Source organism: Nerophis lumbriciformis, linkage group LG18, assembly GCF_033978685.3.
Source record: "Nerophis lumbriciformis linkage group LG18, RoL_Nlum_v2.1, whole genome shotgun sequence".
NCBI lineage: Eukaryota > Metazoa > Chordata > Actinopteri > Syngnathiformes > Syngnathidae > Nerophis > Nerophis lumbriciformis.
In genome coordinates this window covers 22,832,629-22,850,157 of record NC_084565.2, presented here as the reverse complement: position 1 = coordinate 22,850,157, position 17,529 = coordinate 22,832,629, and the positions used below count along the sequence as shown (strand labels likewise).

The following is a 17,529-nucleotide window of genomic DNA, read 5'->3' as shown; positions in this document are numbered from 1 at the left end:
TGTTTAAAATTCCGTGCTTAAGTTTTAATTATTATTTTACTATTTTTACTTTTTAAATTTTCCCGAGCGATTCAGGAAGTGTTGTTCTGACGTCACAAACATGCGCCTGTTAGCTGCCGCATATCATGCGTGGTGGTAGAAGTCGCCCGTTTAATGATTAAAACATTATTGGAAATATTTATCAATACTTGCATACTTTGGTTAAATATTTAGTGCTAAAGGAAGCATGGATGACGAAGAGGAAACCTATAGACTTTGGAAGATTCGCAAGACCATCATGCAGGTGATTGGTTTTAAACTAACATATTAGCTTAGTGTTGTTAGCTGCCTTCTAGTTGATTCTGTCGCTAATAATATACTTTATGTCTCCAGTGGATGTGTTTCCTATGTAGTTTTTATATTTATTTGATCCTCAGCATGAATACGACCTGTTTAGTACGTTATCTATAGCCTACTGTACTGGGACCAAAATTGTTTTTATTGTATATCAATGATATCTGTAAAATCTTTAAAAAAAAACATAAGACCTTGGCCAACTCTTAGAGACTGTAGAGAGTGAACCCCACATACTAAAGCAATGGTTTGATGCCAATAAACTATCAATCAACCTAAATAAAACAAAATATATAATTTTTGGAAATAGGAAAAATATCATAAAGTGTCATATAAGAATTGATGATATGGAGATAGAAAGGGTGTATTCAACAACATTTTTGGGAATCTATATAGATGATAAATTAAATTGGAAACAGTACATAAATATACTTAAGACAAAGATGGCAAAAATTATTGCTATGTTACATAAAATCAAAAACTCTGTAAATCAAAAGGCTCTTAACATGTTATATAATTATTTCGTACTCCCATTTCTTAATTATTGTGTTGAAATCTGGGGTAACAATTACAAATCAAACATCAACTCTATGTTCTTACTTCAAAAGAACGCGATTAGAATTGTAAATTATGCGGATTATCATGACCATACCAATGCTCTGTTTATTACATTAAAACCGCATGATCTTGTTGACCTCAACACTGCTATTGTGACGTACAAAGCTCATAACCACATGCTGCCAGGGTGTCTACAGCAGAGGTTCAAACCCAGAGAGAATCCCTATGACCTCAGAGGTTCAGCTGTCTTTCAGAAAGCAAACATAAGAACGAGCTTAAAAAGTAGATGTGTTTCTGTCAGGGGGGTTCATCTGTGGAACAGCTTGGATGATTCCTTCAAATGTTCCAGTTCCATTCACACATTTAAAAAGACACTTTAAGACCAATGTCTTGAAAAAATAATCAACACTGTAGTTAATACTATGATCAATGTTAATTAAAAACTAAATGTGGGATATAAATAATAATGGAAGTATAATTGTTTGTATATAGTATATAATTGGTACAAAAGGTTTAACTAACACGTGTACAAGGATATTTCACATGTCTTTACTGTGTATATAATTTAATTGTGTTTATGTTGTGTATAATGTGTATTTATAATATGTTGTACAAAGGACATTTCATAATTTTCAGAAGTTCATCTTGTACTTGACATTGTTTATAGGGTTAGGCGCAATAAGTGTTCAACTTCAGCCTAAACCCTTTCGGTCTGCAACATTTTCATTTTCAATCTATGAATGTACAACTGTTTGTTTATTTTGTTGACCATTGACCGAAGAAGAATAATAAACTAAAAACTAAACAACTTATGAACTTTTTTTAATTATTTTTTTTACCATGAATTGATTAACGTGGACCCCGACTTAAACAAGTTGAAAAACTTATCGGGTGTTACCATTTAGTGGTCAATTGTACGGAATATGTACTGTACTGTGCAATCTACTAATAAAAGTCTCAATCAATCAAAAACTTAATCATATAGCTACATTTCCAATGAGGCATGGCTTTATGTGTGTTTCACCTTCTCAGCTATGCCACGATCGAGGCTACTTGGTGTCGCAGGAAGAGTTGGATCAGACCCTGGAGGAGTTCAAGATGAAGTTTGGAGATCAACCTCGACGCACAGACCTCAACGTGCTGGTGGCGCACAATGATGACCCCACTGACCAGATGTCTGTGTTTTTCCCTGGTAGGAACAATAGACAGCAATGATCACTCAACTGCAGAGAGTTCTGGTGACATTCTTTTTTTTTTTTTTCCCCAGAGGAGCCCAAGGTGGGGATTAAGACGATTAAGATGTACTGTCAGAAGATGCAGGAGGAGAACATCACTAGAGCCATCATAGTTGTTCAGATGGGCATGACGCCGTCTGCCAAACAGGTCCGTAGTTCAGTGAAAATGTATTTGTATTTCTAAATTTATACTCATTATTCTATTCTCCCGTTAAGTCTTTAGTGGACATGGCACCTAAATACATACTGGAACAGTTTCTACAGCAGGAGTTGCTCATCAACATCACGGAACACGAGGTAAACAAGGACAGTGTGTGTGTCAAAACAATAATGTTAGTGTGATAGCCTGCTTATAGGGCTGGGCGATATGACCTTTTATTGATGTCACGATATACGATATATATCTCGATATTTTGCCTTAGCCTTGAATGAACACTTGATGCATATAATCACAGCAGTATGATGATTCTATGTGTCTACATTAAAACATTCTTGTTCATACTGCATTAATATATGCTACTTTTAAACTTTCATGCAGAGAGGGAAACCACAACTAAGTCAATTGACCAAAACTGTATTTATTAAACAGTTATTAAGCAGTGGCACAAACATTCATGTCATTTCAAAACAGAAAGTGGTGTCAGATTGTCAGACATTTTAAAACAAGCTATTAGTGCACTTTTGTGCATGATGTCACTAAGATGACATATCAAAACAACTCTAAATTAAAGTGCACTTTTTGTACAGAACGCCACTACAATAGTTTAAAACAAATAAAGTGCACTTTTGTGCATGATGTCACACAAGATATTTCAATAACTGTCAAATAAAAATGAGCTGCAAAATAGGAAATCAAATAGTGTATGTCCTTCGCCATGTGGTAGGTTCCTGCGGACGTTATCTCCTTCTGTTGTAGACAATTTTTTTCATACGGTGTTGATCTGGAAATGGAAGACGCCAGGCTCAATTGGGTCAGTGCTGGTTGCTTCGGCATTTTGTGAGTGTGGCACCGGCCGGAGATGTTGACATGCGGAGTTTCAAACACTCATTCTCTAGCGGGTGACTTTTCAAATGATGCTACACATTAGCAGTGCTGCTACTTTTTGTAGCAACGCTTTTTCCGCATACTTGACATATTTCTGTTCAACATATTCCCGCTTGAAGCCAAACCACCGCCAGACGATGGACCCCGTGCTGTTTTTCTTAGGAATTAATTCTTCCTCCATTTGTTACCAGATTCGCACCGTCTCTCTCTTGTATTACCACTCCACTTGCAGCACCTGCCACTGCTAACTTTACCATGCCGCTACCTTTCTGCTCGGCGAGGACGTCTGACTTTGCACGCGCGACAGTATGTGACGAATGTAAGAAGGTGCGCTTGTTTTATGTCTCTGTGAGAAGGAGACAAGAAAGAGTGAGAAAAGCCTGTAGTGTAATGCCCACAGCTAAAAGCAACTGCGTGAGAACGTAGGCAAGGCAACTTTTTTTATATAGCACGTTTCCAACAATTCTTTAAATTGGACTAAAGTGCTTTACAGGTTAAAAAGCATAGAGCAAGAAAAAACAAAACAGAACATAAACAATGCATAAGCTAAACAAGATAGTGCAAAAGCAATACGGTGAAAGGGTTCGGATAAAAAGTAAATTTGCAAGATAAAAATAATGAAATAAAAGTGCGACAAATTGAGAGAGAGAAAAAAAACTAAAGCGAAGGGGGTGGGAAGCTAGAAATGGTGGCCTAGTGGGCGGGCTCAGCTCAGGTTAAAGGCCAGCGAGAAGAGATAGGTCATAAAATAAAAAAATAAATAAAACAAATGTATTTAAGAGATGTGTTCTAATAATACCCTTAAGTAATAATCAGGTAACAACAACCTTTTATTTATTTATACTATTCTCTTGAGGTTCATTTTACAATTTTTTTTAAATTGAAATCGAGGGGTATAATGACAAAAAAAGGCCCAATGGCCCACACCAACAATATTAAAACCAATATTTTCATGGACAAGGAAGCCTAGCAAGGTAACCAAGAGATGAGAAACAAAATTGGATGATAGATATTTGTTTTTAGTGTATTTTACAGCTGATTTAAGACATGGGTCAAAACCGACCCGTTAACATAAGAGATGGTAACAGAAAGCTAACACAAGGGGAAGGTTAAGAAGGCTTTTGAAGACCCCCAGGCTCTGGGTTGACCTAATGTGGAGTAGAAGGCTGTTCCAGAGCTTAGGGGCGGCAACGGAGAAGGCTCTGTCTCCTATACGTATACTCGAATACTCAAGATATAGTCATTTTCTATATCGCGCAGAGACAAACCCGCAATATATCGAGTATATTCGATATATCGCCCAGCCCTACGCTACTCATAATTGTTGTGCAGGACTAGATTGTACATCACATTTTTCCACTCTTAATGCTTCAGATGAAAGAAATTATAAAACTGAACCTTTTTTTGTCTTTCAGCTTGTGCCAGAACATACTGTGATGACAAAAGAGGAAGTAACCGAACTTCTGGCAAGATAGTATCCTTACACACAGCAGTAGAGCATGTTTTCAAGCTAAACAGCACCACGCTGCGTTTAGCCTTGTGAATGTGAACAATGTGCCTTAACACGCTTACCTCAGTAAACTGAAGGAGAGTCAGTTGCCGAGGATCCAGGCTGGGGACCCCGTGGCTCGCTACTTTGGCCTAAAAAGAGGACAGGTACCAAAGCCAAGTTGACACACGCACTTTATAGCCAACATATTTCACAGGGTAAAAAAATGTGTATTTTTGAACTCAAACTTATCTTAAAGCAAAAGGTGCAGTTCTCAAGTCTCACAAAACCCGTTGAAAACAAAGAATTTTGTATCTACAAAAAACTTCAGTTCTAAAGCAATGATACACAAAAGTATTTCAGAAAGTACCAGCTCGCACATATTTATCTTTGCAAACATGTTTTTTGCCTTTGCTACCTCCACTTAACCATCAGTTTAGCCTGGAATTATGTGGCGCATGAGCTGACATAAACATTAATATTTCAGCAAAGTCATTTTGAATATTTTTTATTAATTTGGAAGATAATTTCAGATGCGCATCTCTAATTGATGGATTGCAACCACGCTTGGGGGCAAGCATTCAATAGCTTCTGTATATTTCCGTTCAGCTGAGAAGATGGGAGTATTTTACAGGGTTAAAAGGGCAAAAAAAACAAGGCAGTTGTAATAAAAAAACAGCTGAATGTGACACTCTTAAATACTGTTTTTAAGATATAATTTACCAACATTACCAAAGTAGAATTTTTAGGGTTTTTATTCCTTTTACACTTGTGAAGCGTTGAAGTAGAATAGTATGGAGGCACAACATTTCTGGTTGGGGCCATGAAAGGCAATGTTGGAACTTATTTGTGCAGATGTATATACCTTTTTAATGGAAGCCATGCAATCTTTGCTTATACCTTGGTTACTGTGTTAAGTAATTTGCTTATAACACAAAACACAATATATAAGTTTAGCTTTTTGCAGTGCAGCTTTGACATACGCAAACACGTATATACGTATATTATATACATGTAATATATTGGTGGCATGTGTCATTTTGAATTATTCTGATCCAATTGTAATTCATGCTGACAGTGTTTCCTTGTTAAAAATAAGTCACTTCTTAAACAAGAAAATAAATATGAGCCAGTCTTCTGAACGGCTCTTTAAGATCTGGCCATCTATTCAATCTCTATTTTGCGGTCATCTATAATTCAGCTTCTGCAGTTGCCTCAAAGGGGTCATATTACATTTTTCTGAATTAAAAACCCTTCCTTACGATCTACGTAACACGTAATAGTGGTTCTTTGGTCAAAATTCTGCATAGATTATGTTTTAAAGCCAATCTTCAAGCTGCTTTCTGAACCGTCTCTTTAGGATGCGCCGTTTTTGTCTTATTTACGTGCCTCCACTTCGAATGAGTCTTCTCACCTTAATCTATGTTGTAGTTTTTAGCGCTTTCATAACGGGTCTACTGACAGGTATGTTAGAACTAAACCCTACTTTGTATTAGAAATGGCAACAGCGGAGGATGCATGTGCATGTACAAGTCAGTCTGCCCCATAAGAGCTTAGAGAAAAATAAGGATCTTATTGACTACAGCGTCGGACTACAATGGCGGACTCGGGCAAAGCTATTCGGGTAAAAAAACTTACCATATGTGGGTATATCCGCCAACATCACCAGTGGGTAATAACATCGCAAATTCCACACGGCTTCTTTAGAGAAAGTATGAAAGAAGGCAAGATTGCTTTATAAATATCTCCACAATACCTTCAAAGTTTGATTCCAAATAAAAAAAAAGTGCACCAATAGGTAATACAAGTTGGTTGTGCACAATAGGTCCCCTTTAATAGTGGGAAGGTAGTGTTTTGCCTCAATGTTTAGTTAGATTTAAGTTATTTACTTGTTGTCCTGCAATGTTTAGTTCCAACAATATTTAGCATGTCACTGCAATCAATGCAAAGTCAAATAGTGTTTGACTTGGCTTCATTCGAAACAGGAGTTTTTGTTGTTTCAACAATTTTTTTCACTTTATATCTTAGGACCTCTAATGACTTTTCACAAAAGCCCTATTGGATTTCCACGGCAAGAAGAGTGAATGTATTTCGCTCTGCTTTCACTTCCCGTTACAAAATATGCTTTTTTTCCCCCTCCCTGCATGCACCATTACATAATTACCAGCATGTTTGCCTAATAGTTCTCACATAATTTGGTAATCAACATCTGTTAAAAGCGATGAATGGTATTTTAACTTTTCTTTTTTACACATTTGTCACTTCTAAGTAGGTTGCAGCTATTAATGTTTTTTGTAATCTACATTATATTGAAAAAGCAAACCTTTTAAGAAGTAAATGTAACATTTTCTCCAGGTTGTGAAGATCATCAGGCCGAGTGAAACTGCTGGAAGGTACATCACCTACAGACTAGTCCAGTGACAGGTCAGAGTTCTGTGGACAAAAAGTGGTACAGTCCATCACAATGTCTCTGTTAGAAGACGCTTAAACAGTAAAATGTTCATACTTAACTTCCCAGGTAATGCTCGAGATCGCCGCAATCATTTTGGAGGAGCAGTAGAGAAGAAAACAGATGTTCCACTTACCAATAAATTCTATGTTTGTGTATTTCATTTTTGTTATGTTTTGCAAATAAACAATTATAAACCAAAATAAATATATCGTTTTATTAAAACAGACAACACATGTATAAGAGTGAAACATGAATTAGGAGGGAAAAAAGTGCGGGAATAAAACCAGCAGCAATTTAAGGCGTGAAAATATGAGCCAATGTAATACTAGGTTACACAGCAAGATTGCATTAAAACATTTTAGATGATAAAAGCTGCAGAAGATTAAAGAGATTATTTGAACAATCTCAACCTTTGTGATCGATCATTCAGACAAATTCAGGCTCACTGGCTCGGTACTTTGTCAGCGGTAATTTCTTCCCGCACAAGCGAGCCAGTAAGATTCTTGAGCGTCCAGAGAGCGGTGAGCAGTAGTAGTAATTGTTGGACTGGTTCACGTTCAGCCCGGCGAGCGAGGAGCACAGATCCCCCTTGACGACCCCCGTGTCCTCGTCGGGGGGCCCGCTCTGCGGCAACTGCGGAGGCTGCACGTGGTCCGGGTGGCTGAGGTCCGCCTCTTGGTCTGGATCAGTAGGGCTGGAAAGGTCTAAGCTGTCTCTGTTGCTCAGTTGGTCTTCTTGCTCGCTTGGTCCTCTTGGAGCGCTGTCGTCCAGCTCAGAGTCGGAGTCGGGAAGCTGCTCGCTGGACCCTGAAGACACACCTGCATGGCGTTAATGTGGGACTGCAGACTCACTCCTGTCATGGCTCCAGCCATTAAATGACTTTTTCCAAATGTGATTACAGTGCAATGTCTCCAGTATCTTTAGACCACACACACAATTGTTCATTCACATGTCAATAATCTTTAATTAATGCAATCACTCTAGTTATTGATGAATAAAACTGAACAAGCAGTTTAAAAAATTCACAAAGTTGCAATAAGTAATAGCAGCAATATATTATGAATTGATGAGAGCGGTAATGACTTGCTCTGTAAGCAACCAGTTTTATGTTCACTTTAATTCCTAGGATTCATTGCTATTTACGACAACATAACCTTGGGGAAAAACTTACCTTCATCCATTTTGTCGGACTCAGATTTGCTCTTCCTCAGTCGGCCTCCGTCCTCTTCGCCGTTGGGGGAGCTACTCGTCATGTCTTCGCTAACCTGAGCCTGCTTTGGAAGAATTACAACTGTCACCCAACTAATAAACATATTACCCCTAATAAGTGCCTCATCATCTCTGCGGTTTAGTAAACTAAATGATAAAAAAAAAACATGCATTTGTAACCTTATATAACATTGCATCTAACTGACACTTTTTTAGTTCAATGAACTGTAATATTGATTAAATAAAATATTGCTTTGGTTTACTATAGTTAAATAGCATGTATTTACTCACTCCTAGTAAACAGTCTACTTATTTTATTTAATGTTAAAATTAAAACAATACCAGGGATGTAACAATATCAACATCTCATTGTACGATATGGCCACACTAGGATATTATTGCAGTTTTGTCAAAAAGATGACTTTGTAAAAATGCTTTAGTGTGGAAAATTAAGTGTCTGAAATGTTAAGAATCAACACATTTAATGCAATTAAACAAAGTTAATGTTCTATGAGTATTTATGAAAGTAATAGTAATATAGTAATGAATAATAATGAAGAGGTGTTTGGTTGAAATGCCTCACAAATTAAATGTTTGGCCTCGCTTGCTTCTTGGTTTTACATCAATCTTTTCTGCGTGACTTCTCACACAGCTTATACTCCCCACTTGTAGATGACTGCAGTCTTTTCTCCATTTTTGTTTACCGCTAAACCAAAATGCGTTCATACTTCTGATTCGGTTGCTGCTCTTTCTCCCCCTCCATTTTTCTGCATTCTTTCGTATCTCAAGTTATCATTACGTATATGTATTGTTGCATTTGAACAATTGTATTGTTGATAATAGAGGTAAATTATTGGTATTGTTCATTATCAATAGCGCTATTTCTATTGGTATTTGTATTGAGCCATTTGTAGTGTAATAATGCTCATAGTCATTTCTGTATTAATTTTTATTTTCGCTAACTGCTTATTTGCTATCACTTTTACCATCATATTTGTACATGTCGTATTTGCTGATGTTGCTCTATTGTTGTTGTGTTTGCTGTTGTTGTTTTTGTCTCCCTGTCTAATCCCCCTCTTGTCCCCACAATTTCCCCCTCTGTATTTCTTTTTGTTCTCTTTCTATCCCCTCCTGCTACGGCCCGGCTGCACCAAATGATAATATAAATACATTTAATAAAGTCAAATACAAATAAGGCAACAAGAGAAGTATCCTACACTTCTCTTTTGTAAAGTAAATCTGAACAGCCGATATGGGCATCTACATCAACTATATGATTTGCCTGAGAAGCTGGACAGGACAAAAAAAACAAAAAAAACTTCTGATTCAAATTTCGCAGGAGGTTCCTTTTTTTTTTTTTTTAGTTTTTCGCTCTGCTCTCACTCTGCTTCCTGCACAGGGGATCATGGCGGATTTGGTTAACTTGTCAGACCGGTACGCTCAATAGCACCAGAAAAAACTACACTGACGGGAGTACTCCCAGTTCTTGTTTGGTACATCACGTTATTGCTAGCATTTTGAAACCAAAATATTGTTACATCGCTCCATTATACTATCACAAATATTTTACAAATAAACATTGACCCCCTAAAAGACAGTACTCTACAGTTCTGTAAAATTATTTTTTTTAAACATAAAAATCGATCCACACAAATAAATGAGTCATCCCGGTACTCTTTGCACTTGAGTAAATATAGTACTGTATGTTCCGGATTATAAGGCCCACTTAAAATAATTTTTCCCCCTCAAAACTTGACAGTGCGCCTTATAACCCGGTGCACCTAATATATGGAATAATTCTGGTTTTGCTTACTGACGTCAAAGCTATTTTATTTGGTACATGGTCTAATAAGTATGACCAGTAGATGGCAGTCAGACATAAGAGATATGTGTAGACTGCAATATGACTCAAGTAAACAACACCAACATTTTATATGTTCCATTGAAAATTTAGAACATTGCACACGGTGCTCAAAAATCTATCACAATGTTTTACGACGACTTTGGTAAGCTATGAAGCCGCACCGCTTGATGGATTGTACATACGAGTATTATTATGGTGTGTGTATAAGGTAAGACATTATCTGGTGTTTTGTTTCACAATATTACGCAAAAGCAACTTTTCTAACCTTCTGGTACCTGCTGATGTGTATTTGGGATCTGCGTAAGTCCTGAAAATTTGCCTTTGTAGTCCGTGCCGACACCGTAGTCGATAAGCTTCTTCTTTTTCACTATCTTCTTGTCATGAGACATTCATCCTCCACTGTTGCCATTTCTAATATAATGTAGCGTAAAGTTCTTAATTATACTATGAAAGCGCTAAAACATACCGGTGTAGTGAGTTTACATTATTACCCACAGAACTTTAGTTATTAGAGTTGCGGTCGGACGGTTTTTCACGGGACACATTTCCGGTGGTGGTGTTGTTTCCGGATGAGGAGATGCTGCTCCGTTATTGATTTAAGTAAAGTCTGAATATCATTAAAACAGTTAGCTCCATCTTTTGACACTTCTTCCACTCCCGTCCTTGCACGCTACACCGCTACAACAAAGATGACGGGGAGAAGACGTTGCCGAAGGTGAGCCACATAAATAAGACCTCCCACAAAACGGCGCATCCGAAAGAGACTGTCAGAAAGCAGCTTGAAGATGATCTGTAAAACATCATCTATGCAACATTTAACCAAAGAACCACCATTACATGTTATGTAAACCACAAGGAACTGTTTTATATTTAAAAAATAATAATAATAGGACTCCTTTAATGCACCCTATAATCCGGTGCGCCCTATATATGAAAAAAGATCGAAAATAGACGATTCTTTGTCAGTGCGCCTTATAATACGGTGCGCCCTATGGTCCGTAAAATACGGTAATTGACAAAATAGTGTAAGTTGAAGCTTACCAGGTGAGAAGATGAGGAAACAGAGCGGTAGGTTTCAAAGCTCCGAGAGCTTTTGGACTGGAAGATGGAGAAGTAGAAGACAATGAGGGCCTCCACAATGCGGGCCTGGTGGGGGTAGTCCACCAGAGAGGAAAGAGATATGGTGGCCCCGGTGGGACGCGGGCGCATCAAGGAGGGGCCAAACACGATCCCCAAGTTGCTGGCACACATTTTGTTCTCCTCCTCCAACTCTGCGATCCTACAGATGAAAGGGGTCAGATAGAGAGCATTGAAGACAAAAGACGCCATGTTGTCTTACTGACCGTCGAAGATGGTGAATGAGGTATCGCAGAGTCGCCATGTTGGCCTTGGGAAGCTCCTTCAGAAGCTCCCTCAGTTTCTCCACTAGCACCAGAGTCTCTGGCTCTGTGTCTGGGCCCAGATCCACCAGCTGGGACCCCCTGCTCACTACTGGCAAGTCACCACTGGACTCTGTGGGGTCTGCCTCACCCTGGATGCTCTCCTTGGCCAAACCTACCAGACTGTTGTAGATGTGGAAAGGCAGGATGGGCTCTGGCAACTGGGGGTCACATAAACAGAAAATTAGAGATGTCCTGATCCCGATCATGGAACCAGAACCGATATTTGCCTTTAACTGATCAGTGATCCGCTGATTAACAGCCAAGCCCAGCTGGTCTTTACCACAGCTGTGTCTCAGTTAGAGCTGCAATCATTTATCGACTAAATTGATTGATTCAATTAGTAAAAAGCATTGATTCGTATTTTGTTGGTTCGATGATTCGTTTAATTAGAAAAATAAGGCTGATCCAGTAGAGCATACATGAAAGCGGTCCACCTATTGCCGATCATTTAGTTTTATTGTTTTTGTTTTCACTACAAAATAATTTTTTGGGGCGGGGGGATTGTTATTGTTTACAAACTCAGGGAGTAACTCTCTGGATACAGGAAGCCTTTAAGGGCAAACCCCAAATGATTTAACTGGGAGGCATTAGTAGTGGCAGAGGGGTTAGTGCATCTGCCTCACAATACGAAGGTCCTGAGTAGTCTTGGGTTCAATCCCGGAAAGATCCCGAGATCTTTCTGTGTGGAGTTTGCATGTCCTCCCCGTGACTGCGTGGGTTCCCTCCGGGTACTCCGGCTTCCTCCCACTTCCAAAGACATGCACCTGGGGATAAGTTGATTGGCAACACTAAATTGGCCCTAGTGTGTGGATGTGAGTGTGAATGTTGTCTGTCTATCTGTGTTGGCCCTGCGATGAGGTGGCGACTTGTCCAGGGTGTACCCCGCCTTCCGCCCGATTGTAGCTGAGATAGGCTCCAGCGCCCCCCGCGACCCCAAAGGGAATAAGCGGTAGAAAATGGATGGATGGATGGCATTAGTAGTGTTTGCTTTTTTATTGTGTTTGTTTTATTTTTTTCAAAAATAAAATTCTGTAGAATTCAATACATCATCTGATTTACAACAATACTAACACATTCTAAATGTTATAAGATATGTTTTTTTTAAAATGTGTTATTGTGTTTACTTTAATTACCGTGGAGTATAAGTCGCTCCGGAGTATAAGTCGCACCGGCCGAAAATGCATAATAAAGAAGGAAAAAAACATATATAAGTCGCACTGGAGTATAAGACGCATTTTTTGGGGAATTTTTTTTGATAAAACCCAACACCAAGAATAGACATTTGAAAGGCAATTTAAAATAAATAAAAGAATAGTGAACAACAGGCTGAATAAGTGTACATTATATGAGGCATAAATAACCAACTGAGAACGTGCCTGGTATGTTAACTTAACATATTATGGTAAGAGTCATTCAAATAACTATAACATATAGAACAGGGGTCACCAACCTTTTTGAAACCAAGAGCTACTTCTTGGGTACTGATTAATGCGAAGGGCTACCAGTTTGATACACACTTAAATAAATTGCCAGAAATAGCCAATTTGCTCAAATGACCTTTAACTCTATGTTATTATTAATAATTAATGATATTTATCTTTGTGGAAACACTGATCATCTTAATGATTTCTCACAATAAATATATATAGAAACAGATAAATCTCAATATGCAACACTTTTTTATATTTTCTCTAAGTGCACATTTTTCAAATTGAACATTTTCAAATGATCACTTCTAAGACAGTCTTGTGAAATCACAATATCCCATTTTAACTAGCTAGCCACTAACATTTTTATAAAAGAGGAGAAAACACGAAAAAAATGAAAATGTAATTTTGAAACATAGTTTATATTCTTTAAAATTAAAAATTCAACCGAAAAACTAGCTAATTTGAATCTTTTTGAAAAAATTAAAAAAAAAAATTTATGGAACATCATTGGTAATTTTCCCTGATTAAGATTAATTTTAGAATTTTGATGACATGTTTTAAATAGGTTAAAATCCAATCTGCACTTTGTTAGAATATATAACAAATTGGACCAAGCTATATTTCTAACAAAGACAAATCATTATTTCTTCTAAATTTTTCTGAACAAAAATTTTAAAAGAAATTCAAAAGACTTTGAAATAAGATTTAAATTTGATTCTACAGATTTTCTAGATTTGCAAGAATAATTTTTTTGAATTTTAATCATAATAAGTTTGAAGAAATATTTCACAAATATTCTTCGTCGAAAAAACAGAAGCTAAAATGAATAATTAAATTAAAATGTATTTATTATTCTTTACAATAAAAAAAAATACATTTACTTGAACATTGATTTAAATTGTCAGGAAAGAAGAGGAAGGAATTTAAAAGGTAAAAAGGTATATGTGTTTAAAAATCTTAAAATCATTTTAAAGGTTGTATTTTTTCTCTAAAGTTATCTTTCTGAAAGTTATAAGAAGCAAATTAAAAATATAAATTAATCTTTAAAATATTTTCTTGGATTTTTAAATTCTATTTGAGTTTTGTCTCTCTTAGAATTAAAAATGTCAAGCAAAGCGAGACTAGCTTGCTCGTAAATAAATACAATTTAAAAAATAGAGGCAGCTCACTGGTAAGTGCTGCTATTTGAGCTATTTTTAGAACAGGCCAGCGGGCGACTCATCTGGTCCTTACGGGCGACCTGGTGCCCGCGGGCACCGCGTTGGTGACCCCTGATATAGAACATGCTATACGTTTACCAAACAAACAATCTGTCACTCCTGATCGCTAAATCCCATGAAATCTTATACGTCTAGTCTCTTACGTGAATGAGCTACATAATATTATTATTTGATATTTTATGGTAATGTGCTAATAATTTCACACATAAGTCGCTCCTGAGTATAAGTCGCACCCCCGGCCAAACTATGAAAAAAACTGCGACTTATAGTCCGAAAAATACGGAACTCACCATAAAACATTTTCAGTACGGGACTCGAAATCGGCTCAGAATCAGAGGCCAAAAATGTAATGGGGACATTCCGACCAGACAAAGATGGAGGACATAACAGAGGGAACAGGAAGTTGTTCACCAAGTGTATCTGCATCAAGTTATTACACTTTCCTATCTCACTGCTAACAAGGTCTGTTTGTTCACACGGCACCAGTAAATGAGGGGGTTAGTACCTGTCGCAGGTAAAGCTTGAGCACATTGCTGATGTCATGTGGAGAACACTGCGACAGCTCCACCAGCTCCTTGCCGTTCTCAAAGGTCTGACACAGCTTCTCCACTCGGGTCTTGACCCCGTTCACCCTGTAGATGCCCTGCGTAGGTAGGAGAGGACATGTTGGATGGTGAAGACTGAAGCTGCCTATTTTACAATCAGCCTTACCTTCATCTTCAGCGCCCGTCTCTCTATCTCAGAGACGCACTTGGTGATGATGAAGGGGATGCAGTCGCTGGCACAGCCGGCCACCGCATTAAAATCCCTGCCAAAGAGCTGCAGACGGCCCCGCAGCTTCTTGTGTCCGCACTGAATGGCCAGAGTCTCCAAACAGCGTTTGTGACACGCCAGGAAGCACTGCGGAGACGAGGAAGAGACTTGACCTGAGCAACAGCATCTTTTGAGGGCACTCAAAAAGCTTCTGGTGTGTCCCCTGACCTCCTCGCACTCGGCGCCCTGGAAGTACACGTAGCTGTCACACTCACGGCACTTCGCGGGAGTCCGCAGCTTCCTCATACGGTGCGTTTTTGCGGCTTTGGACAAGCCCACGTTGCGGAAAGGTCTGGTGGAAACCACTACGTCTGGGTCCATGCCGTTGATGTCTGAGGAGGAATCGGACACTTCGTAAGAGACGCATCCTTCAAAAAGACAAACTTAGCCCCCTTGTTGGAACATCTTACTTGGCGTCTCAAATGAAGCCACATTCCTGTCTTTGTCATCCATATCATCATTAGACGAAACTGTCCCAGTGGATGACGTCCGAGCCATTTTAGTGATGTCGGCTAGCACAAATGAAAGAAAGCGGTGTAAACATGATTGCTGAGAAACTTTTAACGACAACGTGATGAGATTACTTGTGCTGGTTGTGGGAGACTCCAGGCCACCGTCTCCAACGATGCTGTCATCACTCATCGTCGAACCCCATGACTTGTGACCCGGCCCTGCGACAGAAAGGTTGAATACTGTTATGTATTATTACTTTGAACTGTATTATATTTTAATTTTTATCCTGTAAAGCGTCTTTGAGTACCCTGAAAAGCGCTATACCAAATAAAATGTATTAGTATTATTAGAGATGTCCGATAATATCGGCCGATAAATGCTTTAAAATGTAATATCGGAAATTATCGGTATCGGTTTCAAAAAGTAAAATGTATGACTTTTTGAAACGCCGCTGTACGGAGTGGTACACGGACGTAGGGAGAAATACAGAGCGTCAATAAATCTTAAAAGGCACTGTCTTTGCAAGTCGGCCCAAGCACATACAAACCCCGTTTCCATATGAGTTGAGAAATTGTGTTAGATGTAAATATAAACGGAATACAATGATTTGCAAATCATTTTCAACCCATATTCAGTTGAATATGCTACAAAGACAACATATTTGATGTTCAAACTGATAAACATTTTTTTTTTGCAAATAATCATTAACTTTAGAATTTGATGCCAGCAACACGTGACAAAGAAGTTGGGAAAGGTGGCAATAAATACTGATAAAGTTGAGGAATGCTCATCAAACACTTATTTGGAACATCCCACAGGTGAACAGGCAAATTGGGAACAGGTGGGTGCCATGATTGGGTATAAAAGTAGCTTTCATGAAATGCTCAGTCATTCACAAACAAGGATGGGGCGAGGGTCACCACTTTGTCAACAAATGCATAAGCAAATTGTTGAACAGTTTAAGAAAAACCTTTCTCAACCAGCTATTGCAAGGAATTTAGGGATTTTACCATCTACGGTCCGTAATATCATCAAAGGGTTCAGAGAATCTGGAGAAATCACTGCACGTAAGCAGCTAAGCCCGTGACCTTCGATTCCTCAGGCTGTACTGCATCAACAAGCGACATCAGTGTGTAAAGGATATCACCACATGGGCTCAGGAACACTTCAGAAACCCACTGTCAGTAACTACAGTTGGTCGCTACATCTGTAAGTGCAAGTTAAAGCTCTACTCTGCAACGCAAAAACCGTTTATCAACAACACCCAGAAACGCCGTCGGCTTCGCTGGGCTTGAGCTCATCTAAGATGGACTGATACAAAGTGGAAAAGTGTTCTGTGGTCTGACGAGTCCACATTTCAAATTGTTTTTGGAAACTGTGGACGTCGTGTCCTCCGGACCAAAGAGGAAAAGAACCATCCGGATTCTTATAGGCGCAAAGTTGAAAAGCCAGCATCTGTGATGGTATGGGGTGTATTAGTGCCCAATGGTATGGTATGGGGTGCCCAATGGTATGGTATGGGGTGTATTAGTGTGTAACTTACACATCTGTGAAGGCGCCATTAATGCTGAAAGGCACATACAGGTTTTGGATCAACATATGTTGCCATCCAAGCAACGTTACCATGGGCGCCCCTGCTTATTTCAGCAAGACAATGCCAAGCCACGTCTTACATCAACGTGGCTAGACTGGCCTGCCTGTAGTCCAGACCTGTCTCCCATTGAAAATGTGTGGCGCATTATAAAGCCTAAAATACCACAACGGAGACCCCCGGATTGTTGAACAACTTAAGCTGTACATCAAGCAAGAATGGGAAATAATTCCACCTGAGAAGCTTAAAAAATGTGTCTCCTCAGTTCCCAAACGTTTACTGAGTGTTGTTAAAAGGAAAGGCCATGTAACACAGTGGTGAACATGCTCTTTCCCAACTACTTTGGCACGTGTTGCAGCCATGAAATTCTAAGTTAATTATTATTTGCAAAAAAA

General features: G+C 38.6%; 2 protein-coding genes across 9 annotated transcripts in view; one reads left to right on the top strand and one right to left on the bottom strand.

Moving 5' to 3' along the window:
- Positions 1-101: 101 nt before the first annotated feature.
- polr2eb (RNA polymerase II, I and III subunit E, b) lies at positions 102-7,316 on the top strand. 2 transcript variants are annotated; one of them, XM_061977858.1, is made up of 8 exons: positions 102-283; positions 1,924-2,083; positions 2,159-2,274; positions 2,343-2,423; positions 4,587-4,645; positions 4,749-4,827; positions 7,016-7,084; positions 7,179-7,316. In XM_061977858.1, the coding sequence occupies exons 1-7, from the start codon at positions 227-229 to the stop codon at positions 7,079-7,081; spliced, it is 618 nt and encodes a 205-aa protein (XP_061833842.1). In that variant the 5' UTR covers positions 102-226; the 3' UTR covers positions 7,082-7,084; positions 7,179-7,316. The 2 variants fall into 2 exon arrangements, with proteins under 2 accessions (XP_061833842.1, XP_061833843.1); XM_061977859.1 differs by having other exon boundaries at positions 7,016-7,109.
- Positions 7,313-17,529, bottom strand: part of arhgap45b (Rho GTPase activating protein 45b) — a 50,302-nt gene continuing 40,085 nt past the window's right edge. For 2 of the 7 annotated variants that reach the window (XM_061977851.2, XM_061977854.2), the window contains exons 16-23: positions 15,501-15,761; positions 15,259-15,422; positions 14,989-15,177; positions 14,783-14,920; positions 11,529-11,785; positions 11,227-11,464; positions 8,284-8,386; positions 7,313-7,930 (exon numbers count right to left, since the gene is read on the bottom strand). In XM_061977851.2, the coding sequence (XP_061833835.1) occupies positions 7,539-7,930; positions 8,284-8,386; positions 11,227-11,464; positions 11,529-11,785; positions 14,783-14,920; positions 14,989-15,177; positions 15,259-15,422; positions 15,501-15,761 (1,742 nt within the window). In that variant the 3' untranslated portion in view covers positions 7,313-7,538. The remainder of the gene's footprint in view (positions 7,931-8,283; positions 8,387-11,226; positions 11,465-11,528; positions 11,786-14,782; positions 14,921-14,988; positions 15,178-15,258; positions 15,423-15,500; positions 15,762-17,529) is intronic. The other 5 variants (XM_061977857.2, XM_061977856.2, XM_061977855.2 and 2 more) reach the window with 5 other exon arrangements.